Below are 17,904 nucleotides of genomic sequence, written 5' to 3'. Positions count from 1 at the left end.
CAATGCAAAAAAAAACTTTCAATGCTTACTTTATACACAGAATTTTTTTAATAAGCTTTTTAGATAGGATTTTGACAATGAGAAATGTCCAGTTTGGGCTATTTAAAAATGTCAATTGATTTTATAAGGTGGAGTAAAATACACTTTTCTCCTTGAGGATATTAAAGATTTTGTGCCTTTAAGTGGCAAAAACTGAACCCGTTTCACTCTGGAGCAGGCGGTTCCCCCGCTGCAGAACTGCCACCAGAGTGAGCACGACAGTGAGAGGTAACCAAACTCCAGCCAAAGAACCAAAGACAGAGAGGTCAGAGAATTCAAATTGCACATTTGATGCCAAATGCTCCCCTACACTATATTGAAAAAGATCCAGAGCCTCCAGTCCATCATTTCACAGGCATGACTTTATGTAGACAGAATTCTTGCCTTATAAACCAACAGGACATGTGCAAAGTGCCTTTTCCCACAGCTCGTATACAGTCTGTTATTAGCCGAAACTTAGAGAAAGTGTCTTACTTATGCAATGGCTTATGTGATCACTATCGCAAAAAGTACCATAGAAAATCTTGCCCAAGTAAGGGTAAAACTGCACTTTTTCCATCTTTGCACTCCCCAAGAACCAATTAACATTCTGCCCGATTCTAGCTCCCTTCTTTCTAGAAGTCAAAACTTTACTTTATGAAATGTTTATTTTTAGATAGTTCTCAGCCGCCTAAATTCCAAGGTACTAAGACCCCTTTGGAGTCCTATTGATGTTCGACTCACCAGGACTACATCAGTGGGGTATAAAATACAACACACATCCATAGAGCCAATTTTGGGGGCACCACCCTTCACCATTCCCTCTCTGTGGGGCAAATCATGCACGTAAAGCAAAAATAGCAGCGGCACCACAGGCACCACTGCTTCAATACATTATTGTCATTACTCTGTGAATCTTCTTTATTCCCACCCATCAACACTTGTGTCCAGGTGGAAGAGTGAAGGACTATAATTGGCCTTAGAAGATGAGCAGGGTTTTCTAGCATATTTGAATTTTCTCCACAGAGTCCCTCAGTCTACCCTATTGAACGCTGTGGAGAAATGAATAAATGCAAACTACTCAGGCAATGTTTTAGATGCACCAAAATTCAATATTTATTGCAGTTAACCAAGTGTGATTACTACATGAGCGCCATTGTACCCTATACACCCAACAGTATTGATAACTCAGGCAATGTTATTAAGGGTACCACAATTAATTCGAAAACCAGCCTGCTCTTTAGGAATTATGTTATTTCCAAATGCTCACTGTTGACAATAGAGTAGAAGACTTTTTGCAAATATTTGCCTGCCGCATCCAGAAGAGCAATATGTCTATAGCTGGCTGGAAACATTTTCAGTCGTTTTTTATACAGGGGAACGATAATGCTTCCCTTCCAGGAAGATGGGATATCACCCGAAATATATCAATGATGGAATACCGGACATAAAATGGTAGCCCATAAAAGGACCTCCTGCTGAATAAGTGCAATTGAGATTTCATCGGGGCCCATGGCTCCAGAATCTCTTGCACCTTTAATGAAACCCACAATCATTATGTATAAGAGAGGGCCATATGAGGGTATGGGTCAATATCGACTCTTACGACAGGGGAGTCACTAGTGCATGAATTACATGCGTATAACTCAGAAATGTATTGGATTCAGATTTCATCCGAGATCGGGGTAGCTTGCGCACTGACCGTAGAATCAATATATTGGGCAATAAAAGACCAGTAATTTCCTAAATTTTTAAAAGTAGCAGCTTCCCTCAGATTAATCCATTTCCTATCCTCTTTATTTCTACGTTCTCTCACTTTCAATCCAGCTCTCTTGTGCTTAAGGCGATAAATGTCTGCCTGTCTCAAGTTTGTGAAAGACATATATTGCTTTCTGAGAAGGCTGTTTATTTCCTGATTTATGGTTTTTAAAGCCTAAATGATCTTTTTAGGTGGTTTTGATCCTTTGCCTTAACTCTTGTGCTGACGAAAATAATTCAAATGACTTTCATCTTTAAGCGCCTTTAGACCTGGATCCATATTTATAACCATGGCAATTTCTTTGCTCCGCTATACATTTGCAGACAAAAAAAAAACTTGAAATGGAGGGATAGTTTTTGAGGCGGAGCAGCTGTGGTCTTTTCCGACAAGTTTTTTTTTGTTTACATTTCAGAGGATTGCTGCGGCAATTAAACGACCAGAACATAATTTCCGTAATGTCATTTTAGCCAGGTCACCTTCAGGAACGTTAGTGTCTACCGCAGCAAAGGTTGCAGGCTGAGTGAATATCGAATTGACTGCTAGATGACAACTAATGCACGGAATGTAACAAGACATTCACGGTAACTATTTCCTGATGTGTCGACTATAGACTCCAGAGATTCTGGGAGAACTTAATATACACTTTCAGCTGCAGTCACAGCCGACAGCTGGCAGACGACAGTAAGACTTCTGTAAGGACTTCTAAAAGACTCTTGGGGGCGGGGGGGACAGGGGTTGAAGTCCAGGTGGGTGCTCAACAGGTGACTCAACAGGCTCTGCTCAGACCTGGCTGAGTCACTTCCAAGAGGCCTGGTCCCTCTTCTCTGCGGTGGATGACTACAGCTGACTACAGCCATCGTGCTCACTTCTACATCCCTTCCCCAGCTAGAAAAAAGCCCCGTCATGTACTGCAGTGCAATAGAAAAGGCCTCCTGTGGATTCTGTGGCTTTTTTGTCTCTATGGGCATTTTAATGGAGTAGGATCAATAGAGAGACTGGTATGCTGTCTTATGCTATCAGGCACAAGGTGCACCAACCTAGTGCTAGCCACCATCGCATCAGCCAGCACTAGGCCGCGGACCCATGGCCTTACCTTTCTCAATTGCTCTCTCCGTGCAAAGTGCTCCACATACACAAAGAGCTTGTCTGTAGATTCATGTAGATTGAAGTGGCACAGGCTGGATGGCCGAAATGGAGGGTGGGTGGTTAGATGGGCAGAGCGGGCTTCAACTGCTGGTAAGCAGGAAGCTAATTGTACAGGCAGAGTCTCAGCTCCCGTTCCTGCTCCCTCCTGTCCCGCTCCTGATCGAGCTTGTGGCTTGTGGACCACAGCTCATGGCGCTCATGTTCCCTGCCACGCTTTTTGGTTAACACAACAGCAAAAACAATCACGATTGGCTCTCAGCAATCTCAAACAAATAGGATGAGTGGTGCTTGGGATCTCTCCTTTAAATATGGTGACACCCAATTGGCACAGTTAATTTACTTGTAAGTCTCTAGTAAAGTGGTACTACAGGTACACGGCCTGTAAATAAATGTTACTAGAGACTTGCAGCAACAATTATGTCACCCACTTAATTACCCTTTTAAAACATGTCCCAGGCCTTCTATAGGAGCCTGTGTGTGCAGTATTAAACTGCCATGTCGACATGGCAAAATAAGCCATTTGCTAGCCCTAAACCTTCCTTTCTTATACATATAAGTCACTCGTAGAGTAGGCCCTAAACAGACCAAAGGGCATGGTGCATTTCATTTAAAAATGTATACATGTACTTTTGAGGTCTACATGTACTGGTAGTGAAAAACCCTAAATGTGTTTTTCGCTGTTGCAAGGCCTTTCTCTCACATACAATAACATCGGTTTACCTTTTAGATTTGATAAGTATTAACTTCAGTGTGGGCGCAGTTAAGAATGTCATGTTTGGTGTCTGAGGAATTGTAATTTAAAACCCTTGTTAATGATAATGTTGGATTTTAAGTCACAATTCCAAAAATGACACTTTTAGAAAGTTAATAAGAGAGCAAAAAACAAGCCAATGCTGCGTGTAAATTCACCTACAAATTACCGTGACCTGAATGAAACAAGAGCACTAACAACCAATTATTTAGTTGGATTTAATCCTGTGAAAATTCTTTTTAGTTCACGATCAAAAACATTTAAAACTGAAACAGTACATATTCATTGGACCACACATAAAAAACTTAACTTAAAGATGACAATATTGGGAACATTTAGACACCACTGTGTTCATTCATACACTCACCCATAAGGCCAACATTCATACCACTCATACTACTCATGCATCCACAATAACATGCGACTTATAACAAAAATGTATAATTAATAATCTTTACACATAGGCCATCAAACAACTACTGGACATAATGATGAAGCTTAAATGCTGTTTTTTACAAGATTGGCCGTAGAAGAACAAGGTCTACGCGTTTCGAATCCCTTAGTTGGCAGGGATTCTCATCAGGACCGACATAGGACTGCAAACAAAGCAGAGAAAGAAGATTTACTAAGCTGACCCACTTTGTGAGCGAACAACCGCAAGGTCAAAAAAGGGGAGTCTTACCTTAGTCTTTAAGGAGAACTCAGCCACAACTCTAAAGAAAAAGGAACACCAGCTTGGTTACCTATTTCTATGAAGTGTAATCTAGATGGCCACTTAGTTAGTGATAGACACACCCATACGAACATAAAAACGACAATAAACACGTAGTCTAGTTATTATTAAAAAGGCTTACGGGTGTGTGAAGCGGTGTCTGGTAGACTGAACGTGATTCTGCCTAAAATCAGAAACCACCACGGGTTTATTCGCGTTGATGGGTTCAAAACGAGATCTGAAAGCAAGGGCAACATGAAATGAAAGGCGCGTCCTGTTGCAAACAATTAGTGGAACCGAAATATTTAAATATTTTAAAGAAGGTCTTAGAGCGCTTACCTCCGGAGGAGGAGAGACTGGAAGACTCAGCTGCAACTCGGTCGTCTGAAGTTACCGAGCGAGGACTCGCAAGGCGTGAGGTTCGCCGGCCGTTTAAAGGTTCAGTCACAGTTGAGAGCTCTAAAGGAGAAGGGGGTCTGCGTCAAAATACTAATTCCAAGATAGTCTTGCGGAGTTCGTGAGAACAGATTAGAACGCGAGGCAATGTTACCTGGAGAGCCGGCGTTATCCGTGTATCTGTTTCTCAGGGAATGAATCACCCGTCAGGTAGCTGTGCTCCTATTGATCTTTAAATGAGCAATTCCTGCGAATGCGCAGGAATTGCCCATAGGGCAAGTTCTCTCTTAGGCTACGTGGGTGGTTGCTAGAATAATGTAGCGCTCGATTTCGGTCCGTATCTTTCTTGTATAACGTCGTTGTTAGACGTCCATTCGTAGGGTAAACCTCAACATCCAGGAAAGGCATTTTGGTTTTGGAACAGTTCATACTGAATTTTATATCCGGAGTCCTGTTGTTAAGCCAATTTACAAAGGATTGTAGCTTTTGCTCATCACCTGACCATACCATGAAAACATCGTCGATGTATCGGACCCAGTTACTGATACAATCGGCGAATGGGTTGTTATTATGGACAAATTTGTCTTCATATTTGGACATATAGAGGACCGCTAGCTCAGGGGCGAATGGACAGCCCATCGCCACGCCTTTGATTTGGAAGTAAAAGTCCTCTCTGAAACAAAAATAGTTGTTCTTTAAAGCAAACGTGGCTAGCTCCATGATAAACTCTGTCGGGATTTTTTCAGGTTTGGGTCTGCTGTCTAAGAATGTTTTAATCACTGCCAGTCCTTCATCTTGTGGGATCTCCGTGTACAATGATGTTACATCTAATGTCACTAGAAATTGAGTATTTTCTTCGAACTCCATTGTTTCCAATTTGATTAAGAAATCGGTGGTGTCCTTCAGATACGATTTTACTTCTGGCATAAAAGGTTTCAAGAAAAAGTCCACAAATTTTGAAATGGGTTCTGTTAGTGACTCACACCCGGAGACAATTGGTCTCCCGGGTGGATGGTGTTGATCTTTGTGTACTTTCGGGAGTACATAAAAGACCGGGGTGCGAGGGTAGATGTTTTTTAAGTACTCAAATTCTTTTTTACCCAAAAAGCCTTGATCAAACCCTTGTTGTAGTATGTGGAAGAGTTTCTTCTGTAGTTCGCCTGTTGGATCTTTTGTTATCCTTCTGTAGCAGAATTGGTTCGAAAGTTGTCTATTGACTTCGGTGGTATACCGTTCGGTTGCCCATACAACGATGGATCCCCCCTTGTCAGCTTGTTTTATTATTATTGAAGGGTCACTTTTTAAGTCAAGTAATGCTTCTTTTTGAGCCTTGGTAATATTCGGTTTGACATATTTCCTTTTTTGTTTTTCAACTTCAGCTATTGCTGAAAGGATCACTTTTTCGAAAATTATAACCTCTTTGGGAACTTTTGACGCCGGAGGGCAAAACTTTGATTTCTTCTTTAATCCAGTTGTCTCAGTGTTTACTTGTATGGGGTTTTCAAGAAAGAAGGTTTTGAGCCGAATTTTGCGGCAGAATTCGATGAACTCTGTTTTAAGTTGTACAAAATTGGTCCCTTTAGTTGGTACAAAGGATAATCCCATTTCTAAGATGCTAAGTTCCGCATCTGTTAAGACTTTTTCTGATAGATTAAAGATTGGTGAGGTATTTAGTTTTTGTAATTCTGACGTCTTGTTGACATCTCCCATGGTTGGTTTGTGTATCTGGATCTCCCTCGAGGTTTCCGTTGGCCTCGCCCTAAAAAAGGCGGTTGTTGTTGATAGTTTTGTTGTGAATTGCCTCTTCTATTGAAGTCTGAACGGTTATTCGAATTATCTACGTCACTACCACTTGATGATGATGTTGTATCCGAAAAAGTGATGAAATTGTTTCTCGATCTACCCTGGTATTCGGGCAGGAATTTGCGCGACTCTGGTCGTGAATAGAAGTCGATCTGCAAATAAGGATAGACTTTATCCAAAGAGAAATTCCTTTTATCCTTTTCGAATTTATTGCTCTTCTGGTTTACCGAATAGTCTTTAAACTCTAGAATTTCTTTATCAACTTTCTCTAGAAGGGATTTTGCATCCGAAATGAGTTGGTTTGTTTTGATTTCGCTTTCCAAAGTTGCGATTTCCTCTAGTTGATGTTTAGACAGTCTTTGAGCCGTTTCCACTGTGAGGACCATCAGGTCCCTACTACATTTCGTTTCAATAAGACTGTATCCTTTTTTGTATATTGGATCGTCTGTAAAAATTACAGGAACGTTGCGAATCTGCAGCCCTCCTGGGATAGTTCCAGCTCTCAAGTGCTCTATTAGAAAGTGGCCAATCGAATGCATATGCGCAGTTGGTCCTCCCCGTAGCTGACTCCTCATATTCACGACACGATTGGATGCAGTCCAACTAGCGCTTTCCACTTTGCCCCACCTCTGACATAATACACTCCACTGATATAATACACTGCAGGCATATTGCGCAGAGGCGGCATTGAGCTGGAAGTCTTCCCACGCTCAAGTTTGTACTTGATATAGCCCGAGTATCACCTTTCTCAAAACACACGCGCGAGCTTTGGCGCTTCTGCATTTTTGCCAACTTTGTTCAAACCACAGACTCTCCAAACACAGGTGGACAGACTACGATTCCCAGAAGCCTGTTAACCACGCCCGTTCACGTATGAATTAAAGTTGCCCCAATAGGAGCACAGCTACCTGACGGGTGATTCATTCCCTGAGAAACAGATACACGGATAACGCCGGCTCTCCAGGTAACATTGCCTCGCGTTCTAATCTGTTCTCACGAACTCCGCAAGACTATCTTGGAATTAGTATTTTGACGCAGACCCCCTTCTCCTTTAGAGCTCTCAACTGTGACTGAACCTTTAAACGGCCGGCGAACCTCACGCCTTGCGAGTCCTCGCTCGGTAACTTCAGACGACCGAGTTGCAGCTGAGTCTTCCAGTCTCTCCTCCTCCGGAGGTAAGCGCTCTAAGACCTTCTTTAAAATATTTAAATATTTCGGTTCCACTAATTGTTTGCAACAGGACGCGCCTTTCATTTCATGTTGCCCTTGCTTTCAGATCTCGTTTTGAACCCATCAACGCGAATAAACCCGTGGTGGTTTCTGATTTTAGGCAGAATCACGTTCAGTCTACCAGACACCGCTTCACACACCCGTAAGCCTTTTTAATAATAACTAGACTACGTGTTTATTGTCGTTTTTATGTTCGTATGGGTGTGTCTATCACTAACTAAGTGGCCATCTAGATTACACTTCATAGAAATAGGTAACCAAGCTGGTGTTCCTTTTTCTTTAGAGTTGTGGCTGAGTTCTCCTTAAAGACTAAGGTAAGACTCCCCTTTTTTGACCTTGCGGTTGTTCGCTCACAAAGTGGGTCAGCTTAGTAAATCTTCTTTCTCTGCTTTGTTTGCAGTCCTATGTCGGTCCTGATGAGAATCCCTGCCAACTAAGGGATTCGAAACGCGTAGACCTTGTTCTTCTACGGCCAATCTTGTAAAAAACAGCATTTAAGCTTCATCATTATGTCCAGTAGTTGTTTGATGGCCTATGTGTAAAGATTATTAATTATACATTTTTGTTATAAGTCGCATGTTATTGTGGATGCATGAGTAGTATGAGTGGTATGAATGTTGGCCTTATGGGTGAGTGTATGAATGAACACAGTGGTGTCTAAATGTTCCCAATATTGTCATCTTTAAGTTAAGTTTTTTATGTGTGGTCCAATGAATATGTACTGTTTCAGTTTTAAATGTTTTTGATCGTGAACTAAAAAGAATTTTCACAGGATTAAATCCAACTAAATAATTGGTTGTTAGTGCTCTTGTTTCATTCAGGTCACGGTAATTTGTAGGTGAATTTACACGCAGCATTGGCTTGTTTTTTGCTCTCTTATTATAATTGGCTTGGCCTTGCTGCCATACGAGCCAGAACCCCCTTTGGTTTTCTAGACACTTTTAGAAAGTTGGCACATTTGGTGCCTGCAGCCTGTTTATGGTTCACAAGACTAGGTGCAGTTGGCAGTTGGCCTTTGTGTAATCCTCCCAGGCAATTTTACAATGGTGAGTTTGGGTGTTGACAGGATGGGCTGCCTTAACTTCATGGAGTGGATCTTTCTCTTACCACGCTTGCACTTCGAAGACACTGACCCAGCTCACACCCAAAGGGATTCACACTAGCCTATTGTGCCTCCAGACAGACTGAGACAGGGCAGGAAGGAAATTCCTAACACCTATGTAGGCTCTAGAAGCTTCTCCCACATCAAAGTGGGCACCACGTATAATTAGGGGACGCTTTGATCCACTCTTCAGTACACTTCTGGGCCTATGGATCCTACAGAAGAACGACACCCTCCTCTCCTCCTGCCTGAGGCCTGCCCTGCTTTCTAAGAAGGAAAACTGGACCTGCTCTCTTCATTACAGGCTGAGTGACTCCAAGGGTCAGCTGACTGACTTCATTGTTTGAGCTATAGGGACATAACAAGCACCAGAAGCCTCCCTGCATCTGCCCAGCTGACCTGCTGCCTGACCTTGCTGCCAGGAATTGCAACTTGAAATGCCTGAGCCCTGCTGGTCTCTGTAAGAGTGAGTCCCTGATCTCCAGGAGGTTTCTCCTAAGGTCCTGGACCCTTGGCGAGTATCTGAGTGCACTCCTCTGACGCAAAAAGTAGAAATCATGAAGTTTTTGGAACAAGATTCTTCTACCTTCGGCTATCGCGAACGTGAAGCTTTGGTGAACCCGACTTCTCATCCTACAGTGACCTCCAGCGATGACCTGCAGCGCAAGATCTGCACTTTGTGCTACAGAATCGACAGCCCTAGGTGACTGCCAATGCGCAACTCTAGCAACGACCACCCCTATCTCCCAACAGGATCTTCAAACTACAACTATCACCGTCCACAATGCCCGGCCTGCTCTTCGTGCAACAACTACAACCATCCACAATGCTCTCCCTGCTCCACGTGGCCTCCTCTACTCTGAGTGGAACTCTTCACACTAGACTTAAAGGGTAACTTTTTTAGTGTGACCAACCTGGTGCCTGTTGTTGACACACACTCCATCATGGTCCACCTGAACTTTTGACTTTCACCCAGTCTTTGATGACCAGATAACTGCGGATAGCGCATTTGTGCTTTTAGGCGCTATCATTGCCTGGATTCTTTAAATTGCATATCTTTGGTTTACTGATTGAATTTTTTTAATTTTGGTGTCAAATTCTTTATTAAATTTTACTTTCTTTTTCTAAATTGGTGGGAAATTTTTCTTGTGTTGTGCTTTACTTTATTACTGTTTGAACACCGCATAAATGCTTTACACATTGCCACTAACTTAAAGCGGACTGCTTTTGTACCAGGCTACCAGAGGGTTAAGCACTGGTTAATTTGTTGACTTTGTGTGGTTTACCCTCACAAGGCTGTTGCTTGAGAAGGGTCCTCCCACCCTCAACCAACAACCCAACTTTTCACAAAACACCCATAAAAGTAACACAGCTTAACTAATGTAGGTATTTCTAGGAAATAAAAAACACTTCCGTTTGAAGATGAGCCTCACCATCAGCTTATGGTGGTCATGCAGAGTTGGTGCTATGTATATGATGAGGTCAGTAGCTATTGCAAGATTATAGCATTTCTTCACTAGCCCAAGTGGAAGTCTTTGGTAGAGAAATTCTCAATAGCCTTATTTAGACATTAGCATAGACCAGGGTGTCCAACATTGCTCCATCAAGTCTTGATAAAGCACAACTTTACTCTTTTATTTGTATGTGTGCGTTATCATGGTTAGTCTGCATCCACATATAATCTCTTGTCGTATTAATATGATGTTGTTTGAATGTAAATTTTAATAACATGCAAGTGAAGTATTAGATATTTTCTTCCTGTAACCAAATAATTAACGTAGTAAATGTACTTATTTAGGAAACCATATATGTGTGAAGGCTTTTCATGACTAATGAACGTATCTTTTATAAAGGCTCATATAATGTGTGTATATTAATGGTTTCTCTATGCATGTATTTTAAACGTGTGCATTGTTCTTATGTTAGTTGAAACTTGGTAGGCCTAACTTCAGTTTCTCCCTGTTTACACTCGGGTTGAAGGTTGCTAATCAGAATGTATGTGCTTGTGGAACTTCTCTCCTTTCATGTTTCTGATACAGGTGCAGGAATGGGTCCTGGTTAGTTTGAATAACGTCTTTGTTTTAGGAGTTGGACAGACATAGGGAGGAGAGGATGCCTTTGGTCAAGCAGAGCCGATAATGTAGATGGATGTCATTCATGTCTGGAAAGGCCCGGGAACCATGGTCATCGAACAAGAGCCAGGATGTCCATTACCTCATGGAAAGTTATCTAACAGGAAGGGTCTAATTGGATGAGGTGGTCTTGTGATGTATTCAGGGTGTGATTTTCGACTTTAGTATTGGGGTTAGGGATACAGTCTAGTCACTTCTGCCTTACCTGAAGAGAGGAGAGCATAGATTGAGCTCTGTATCTTTAAGCGACTTGACCCATTCAACCTGAGTGTGCTTCTTAGGAAGTCTTCACGTGCTGACACCTTTCAGGGATATTGCCTGGGGAAATGCTAAGTAGGGATGCCACTCTAGAAGTAGTGTAGGGACACATAAATGTTTTTTGCTCATGAGCCACCAATGAATAAATCTTTTGATGTAGTCTCTATAATCATTTGCGTTCTGATTCTTGAATTGGTGATTCTGGGCATGTTTTACCGTCTAAATTTCATTTGTAGATTTGGTTTTGTGTATTAGTGCCCATGTATCTTTACACTTTCACCATGAGGTGTGTATATGTACAAATTTTCTTGGCTTTATAATAAATATACTTAAATTTGGATTAGGAATCTGTGTTCCTTTAGCGTCATGGGCATTGGTAATGTATAATTGATGAATGATTTTCTCTCCCCGCCACACTTACAAAGCAGGCAACAAAGAGCCGTCCACCAGGAGTTCCAGAGTAAGTCTAGAGCGTGAAACCTGGCTCCTTCAGTCACCATCCTTGCCAGTATTTTCAGAATATCCACATGGAAGAAATATGCAGACAATTTGTAAAAATTTGAGCTATTTACATATTTAGTAGTTGTTATGGAAATCTCTCACAGATCTAGGTCACTTTGATGAACATTGGATACGACTGAGACAGTCTAAATATTTTGGATCTTGTAAACAAAGACATCTTGTAATGTGTCAAGTTTCAAAGTAAAAAAAAAACATCAATTTAATGATTTTAGCTTAGCTGGCCTCTTACCTTTTATATGAATAATAGGTACAACTGTATGAACACAGACGAGGTCCTGCATATGAAAATCCAACGAAATATAAACCTCAGGCTCAACCATGAAAGTGTATTGGAGCATGTGACAATTTATGAGTCAGTAAAAAAATGTGCTAAAGATTCTGTGAAAGGTAAGTGCTGATATGGCCACCTTATCATTGCTGTAAAGACACAGTCATTAGGATAATTTGAATGCATTTCAGGAAGTTAGACTATAATTATATTTGTGCATCCATTTTGCCTCCCCTGTACCTACTAAAATGGCACAGAAAGCTTCATCAGAAGTCACATGCTAATCCCGATTCACCTGGTTAAAAGAGTTCCTGGTTAAATCGGAATTACCAGATCAGTGGCAAATTGGTAAGCTTGGAGTATTTAGCTTAGACGCTTATACAGCTGAATTCAGGCAAATTCTCTGGCTAAAATGGCAGGTAAAAATAGGTTTGGTATAGAAACATTGATTCTGCTATGTATTCAGCCAAAATGACATAATCAAGAGTATTCCTGCTTTACCTTTTTATCTTATGGCCTATATGAACCAGTTCTTTATATTTGTTGATTTTTTTTTCAAATATTTAATTGTTTGTAATATTGATGTTTGATAACTTTTTGTCAATAAACTTCTTGAACTTAAAATTAGTATTCCTGCTCTCTCAAAATATTCATCGCTGCTTGGACTGAGTCACTCACTGTTAAACAGGGTCAGTAATTTTCACAAAAAGTTAACCTTTACTCATTGGAATTAATGTGCACTCAGCTAGTAAAATTGTTAGGGGGAGTTAATTTGTATTGCAGATATCGATGTCCACAAGAGAAGTTGAACCAGAATGTTGATTGTTGTGTTTTGAACATCTTTCTAGCTTTTCTAATTAGATTTGCGTTTCCACATTAGAAGGCTAGAAGGCTTTCAATGCAGGATGAAGTAATGAACAGTGCCTGGGCGTTATGACCCCTCCCTCACACACACACATTTAAGCAACTTGAACGGGGTTGGGTGTCACTGGACAGTTCTGTGCAACATGGAACACTTAAATTGTTTATGGCTCCTTTGACTTTTATTGGTAACCTTGGTCTACAAGAAGCTCAAAATATGACATCTTGTGGTAGAAGAATGAGAGGAAAGTTAGATAGGAGGAACGAGAATAGATGGATGCAAGGATGAATGGATAGAGGATGGGTGGATGATGGATGGATGGATGGTTGGAAGGATGAGAGAAATATGAATGGCTGAAGAGAAAAGCTATATGATGGATGGAAGAAAAGAAGGATGGTAAGATGTATTAATGGAGGAAGAAACAGATGGATGGCAAGAAAGACGGATGGATGGTGGATGAACAGGGGAGGAAGAAAAAAGACAAAGAATGATGGAGAGAAGAAAGGACAAAATAATGAAGAAAGGCTGGAGAAAAGGAAGTTTAAGAAATTCAGAACTCCCTTAGGGGGAGTAATGTCCAAAACATCTGCTGGGTTTGCCTGCCTCAACCTCTCGCTCACAGCTAGTTGGAATATGGTTGAAAGCTGGTAGTATTTTATTTCTGGATATTTGCTTGAACTGGGTGATCCACTTACCTGAAATATCCTAGAATGAGGACGGCGACTGTCAATGATCCCAGGGAGATGGAGTATCCCACGGTGTATATAAGATAAAGGCGATCAAAGACCTCCTGTAGAACGACAAAATCAGAATCACTGGTAAGATCATTTCTGACCAATTACGAATTCACTTTCATACGAACATTCTCTCTAGCAAAGGTATGGATTTAGGGGCACATTTTACAATCTTTCACGCAGTGCAGCACAGCAAGCCACCTTACTGCTCTGCGTAAAAGGGCAGGAATGCACTGTATTTAACATTATATGGCTCATTCCCGTCCTTTCCTTGCAATGGTGCCCTTTTGGCTGATGAGCGCCAACGCAGGCGCCATTGTGCCATGGCAGAGTAATGCAATGCAGCGATTTGCCCTGCTTTACTTCACATTTATCAAACCATTTAGGGCCACTCAAGGTGGCCTTGTGTGGCGTGATAATTCTTACTTTGGAGTTGTGTTGCCCTTGCGCCCCCTGCCCCCCGTGCGTGGTGCAAGGGCGAAACAACACATTGATAAAAAATGCCCCTCCCTTTCCTGCTAAATTTCTCTCTGGCAAAGGTTTAAGAGCAGAGTATTAGGTATACATTGGAGTTGAAAACCTGCTGTGAACGTCAATCTATGAACTAGATTGAAGACATTACTTGCAAAAGAAAGAGGTACTTTACTATGCTTCAATAAGTACATTTAGCTTTCATGCAGTGGCTCCTCAAATGTGATTGAAAGAGAGTGAATATACAAAATGAAGTGAAGGTTTTCTTGAATTGATCAGACTTGGCAATGCGCTTATTGCAAGAAAACGTCATTTAAGGTCTCAACTCTCAAGTAGTTGATCTGGTCACGTTTTGGTGGAGGCACAGAGGCAAACAAGAATGTCGGGAATTCCTGAGATTCTGTAGAATGTTCTTGGCTCAATACGTCTGTGAGTCTCATAGGGAGTGAGTCTTGTGTCAGAACAGCCTGAAATATGAGAGGCTCTGCTCCTAACAGGAATCAGCTTGCTTGGAGGCAATTCAATTTCCGTAAAATGCACACAAAATGTAAATATCAATGTATTGCTCCCATGCGAAAATGAAGACACCAATTTGGAATGTGCACAAAAGCTGTGAAATTGAGTAAAATATCAAAGACTCTCTTTGCACACTCTGGATTTATAATATATTCAGTATTAAACAGGAGGAGGGTTGGGCTTTGCATTTCTTATCTTAATGCGCATACTGTAACACTATCACGGAGTCAAGGTATTATATTATTATTGTATAAGCCATTGATGAGGCCTCATCTGAAGCGCAGTGCCATGTTTTGGAGGCTAGGGTCCAACCGTGTACATTGATGGGTATGAGGGTTATGAAGCATATAACAGAATTTGCAAAATGCAACCAAGGAATGAACATAGAACTGGGTTCAATGGGTTTTTTTTTAAACAGAAAACAAATCACTCCTAGTAGTAACTATTGAAACTCAAAAAGGGGATTCTAATGAGCAATCAAATGGATCACAAAATAGTCGTGAATGCCTGAAACAGTATCATGACAGAAATGGAAAGAAACTTGTTAGGAGGAGGGGGATAATGTAGGAATCATTGTTAAAGTTGGAAACCGCATAGGCCTGTACCTAGTATAAGCTGGATGGCATTGTAGATTTTATGAACAAATGGAGACATACAACACATACACATCTACGTGCAAACATTCATACATGAGCGGAAACACGGTAAATTAACTTAATCTACAAATGAAATTAATCTTCCAACTTATCACTGTGAGAACCTTAGCAGGATGTTTAATTTCTGAAATCAGTCTTTTGGCCTTTTGAACTTCCCCCAACCCTCCAGACGACTGCGCTCTGCCTTCCTCTCCCTCGTAGACACCACCCGCATCCACCAGAGCAACAGCCGAGGATGTTCCTTTTCCTATCTCGCAGCAAAACCCTGGAACAACCTCCCCTTCCACCTGAGAACCCCCCCCCCCCCCCCCACCTGTGGACCTCCTCCTCCTTCTGGATTTCAGGAAAGGACTCAAGACCTGGATGTTCGAGTAGTCTGAGCAGCTACACTCTCGGTGCCGGGATACTTTTTGCCGGTGATTAGCCGCGCTTTGCAAATTTGATTGATTGGTTTGCTTTTTACTCTAATTACAACACTATACTTACTAGAATCAGATTTTGCTAAATAACTGACACTTCTTTCAACCCAGACAAATGATCTGGTCACCAAAAATGGTAAAAGGTTCAAAGTGGCAGAAAACAAGAAAGGTATAGGGATTGGAAAGAGGAGAGGCAAAGATAAGTATGGGCATAGCAATGTTGGGCATGGAGCAAAGCGAATCATATTGTATTCAGCTATCTAGCGCTCATTACCCTGGATAACATTAATCAAGTTTAAATGGAGGATTTATTCTTAGGATTTTGCCCATCCTGAAGAATAGCTTCTTCAAAATTGCCAACTTTTACATTAATACTGCTCTCAACCAAACTTAACCTTGAAGTTTCCTACACAATTTTCAGTAATGCATATTCTTCTGCTTGACACAGTTTACAGCTTGGTGACTAGATTAAGAAAGATCCTATAGAAAACCCAGATGCAGTTTAGGTCTAGGTGAGCTGGGATATGCCTCTTGTTTACGTGGGATACAACAATGTATAGTGAATCTACATGAGAATTGTTTACATAAATGCTATCCTGAAGGGCTGGCAAATCACTGGCTTTTCTAGCCCTGTTTAGGGGTGGGCGGAGTTTTCGGATTTATACTTTGCGGAATTCCATGGAGTTGTATAAAAACTCCACAGAATTCCGTGAGCCGGCAAAGTTGTCCACTTGCCCACCCTGTTAAATTTATACATGGTTTCATGGTATGTATTTCATGATACAAACACTTCAGTGTAGACACGACCATATACAAAGGAGAAAACAGCTTTTTAATCAATCACAATTACTTCATTAGAATTCTGAATTTCGCAAACATTACTGCAATACAGAACAGAGTTTGAAGGCGAATCAGACAGTTTGCTCTACAGAGTGCATCTGGAGTGTCAAAAAAGTCTGTGAACACCGTCGGCGGAGGGGAGTTTATCGGCCACCCTTAACCCTGTGTTGGATAACCTTGAATAAGCAACATCTCCAAATAAACATTCTTACATTAATGAATACCTAGTGCATACATGCAAAAAACCTTTGATTTACAAATGGTCAATTAAACTTATAAAGAAGCTAGAAAATAAGTGTAATTATTTAAACATTTTGCAAACTGTTGGCTTGTTTTGGAAAGCCTAACCCTATTCTTCAGAGACTCTGTCTGCAGAGGGTCGAAATTGCCTACAGATTGCTTGATTACATTCTTCTGCTATGGGCATTTTTCATTTTTTCCAGCCACATCCCTTATGATAGTAGTGGGTGTAATACCAGGAGCTTCAGAAAAAAGATGGGAAGAAAAACCTTGATTTCATGTTTTTGGAGACTCTGTTATTAAGATGTCTTCACAACTATAGTACAGGCAGTGTTGTAATATTTGAGCCTTGAAAACACCAATTCTTGTTAATTCAATATATTTTGTTAACTGGATATGCTGCAGGATCCTTCTCAGTAACACAAAATAAATGTTGGTACTTTTAACCAATGTTGTAATCTGGGGAATCACTGACAAAATATCGACGGACAGAATATCGAGCTACAAAAATATCAACACAAAAATATCAAAGTCAAGAATATCGACATCCTATCTACATCATGGTAAATACAAAAATATCAGACCAAATATCAATGTCAAAAATATCGTTGTAAAAAATATGTTATTTGTAACTGTTAAAAAAATAATGTAAAAAAAAGTAAATAATACATATAATTAAAAGAAACATAGTTAGAAATATTAAAACATGTTTAAAAATAATAACTAATACATATAATGTTAAAATAAATTAAACAGATACATATAAAAAATAACATATATACTTACTCCAGTGAATGCAACAGTAGGGAAAGTGTTGGATAGCGTAGGGGTAAAAATTACTATTCCCACTCCAGAGAGTGGAACAGTAAGGAAAATGTTGGATAGCGTAGGGGTAAAAATTACTATTCCCACTCCAGAGAGTGCAACAGTAGGGAAAGTGTTGGATAGCTTAGGGGTAAAAATTACTATTCCCACTCTAGAGAGTGCAACAGTAGGGAAAGTGTTGGATAGCGTAGGGGTAAAAATTACTATTCCCACTCCAGAGAGTGGAACAGTAAGGAAAATGTTG

The 17,904-nt window shown here is 40.8% G+C and overlaps 1 protein-coding gene across 2 annotated transcripts in view; it reads right to left on the bottom strand.

The window, feature by feature from the left end:
• PTH1R (parathyroid hormone 1 receptor) overlaps positions 1-17,904 on the bottom strand; it is a 622,390-nt gene that overhangs the window by 119,561 nt on the left and 484,925 nt on the right. For both annotated transcript variants that reach the window (XM_085628749.1, XM_085628750.1), the window contains one exon: positions 13,655-13,749. In XM_085628749.1, the coding sequence (XP_085484875.1) occupies positions 13,655-13,749 (95 nt within the window). The remainder of the gene's footprint in view (positions 1-13,654; positions 13,750-17,904) is intronic.

The sequence above is a fragment of the Triturus cristatus genome, chromosome 10 (assembly GCF_964204655.1).
Source record: "Triturus cristatus chromosome 10, aTriCri1.1, whole genome shotgun sequence".
Classification (NCBI taxonomy): Eukaryota; Metazoa; Chordata; class Amphibia; order Caudata; family Salamandridae; genus Triturus; species Triturus cristatus.
This window is presented reverse-complemented; position numbering and strand designations above follow the sequence as displayed.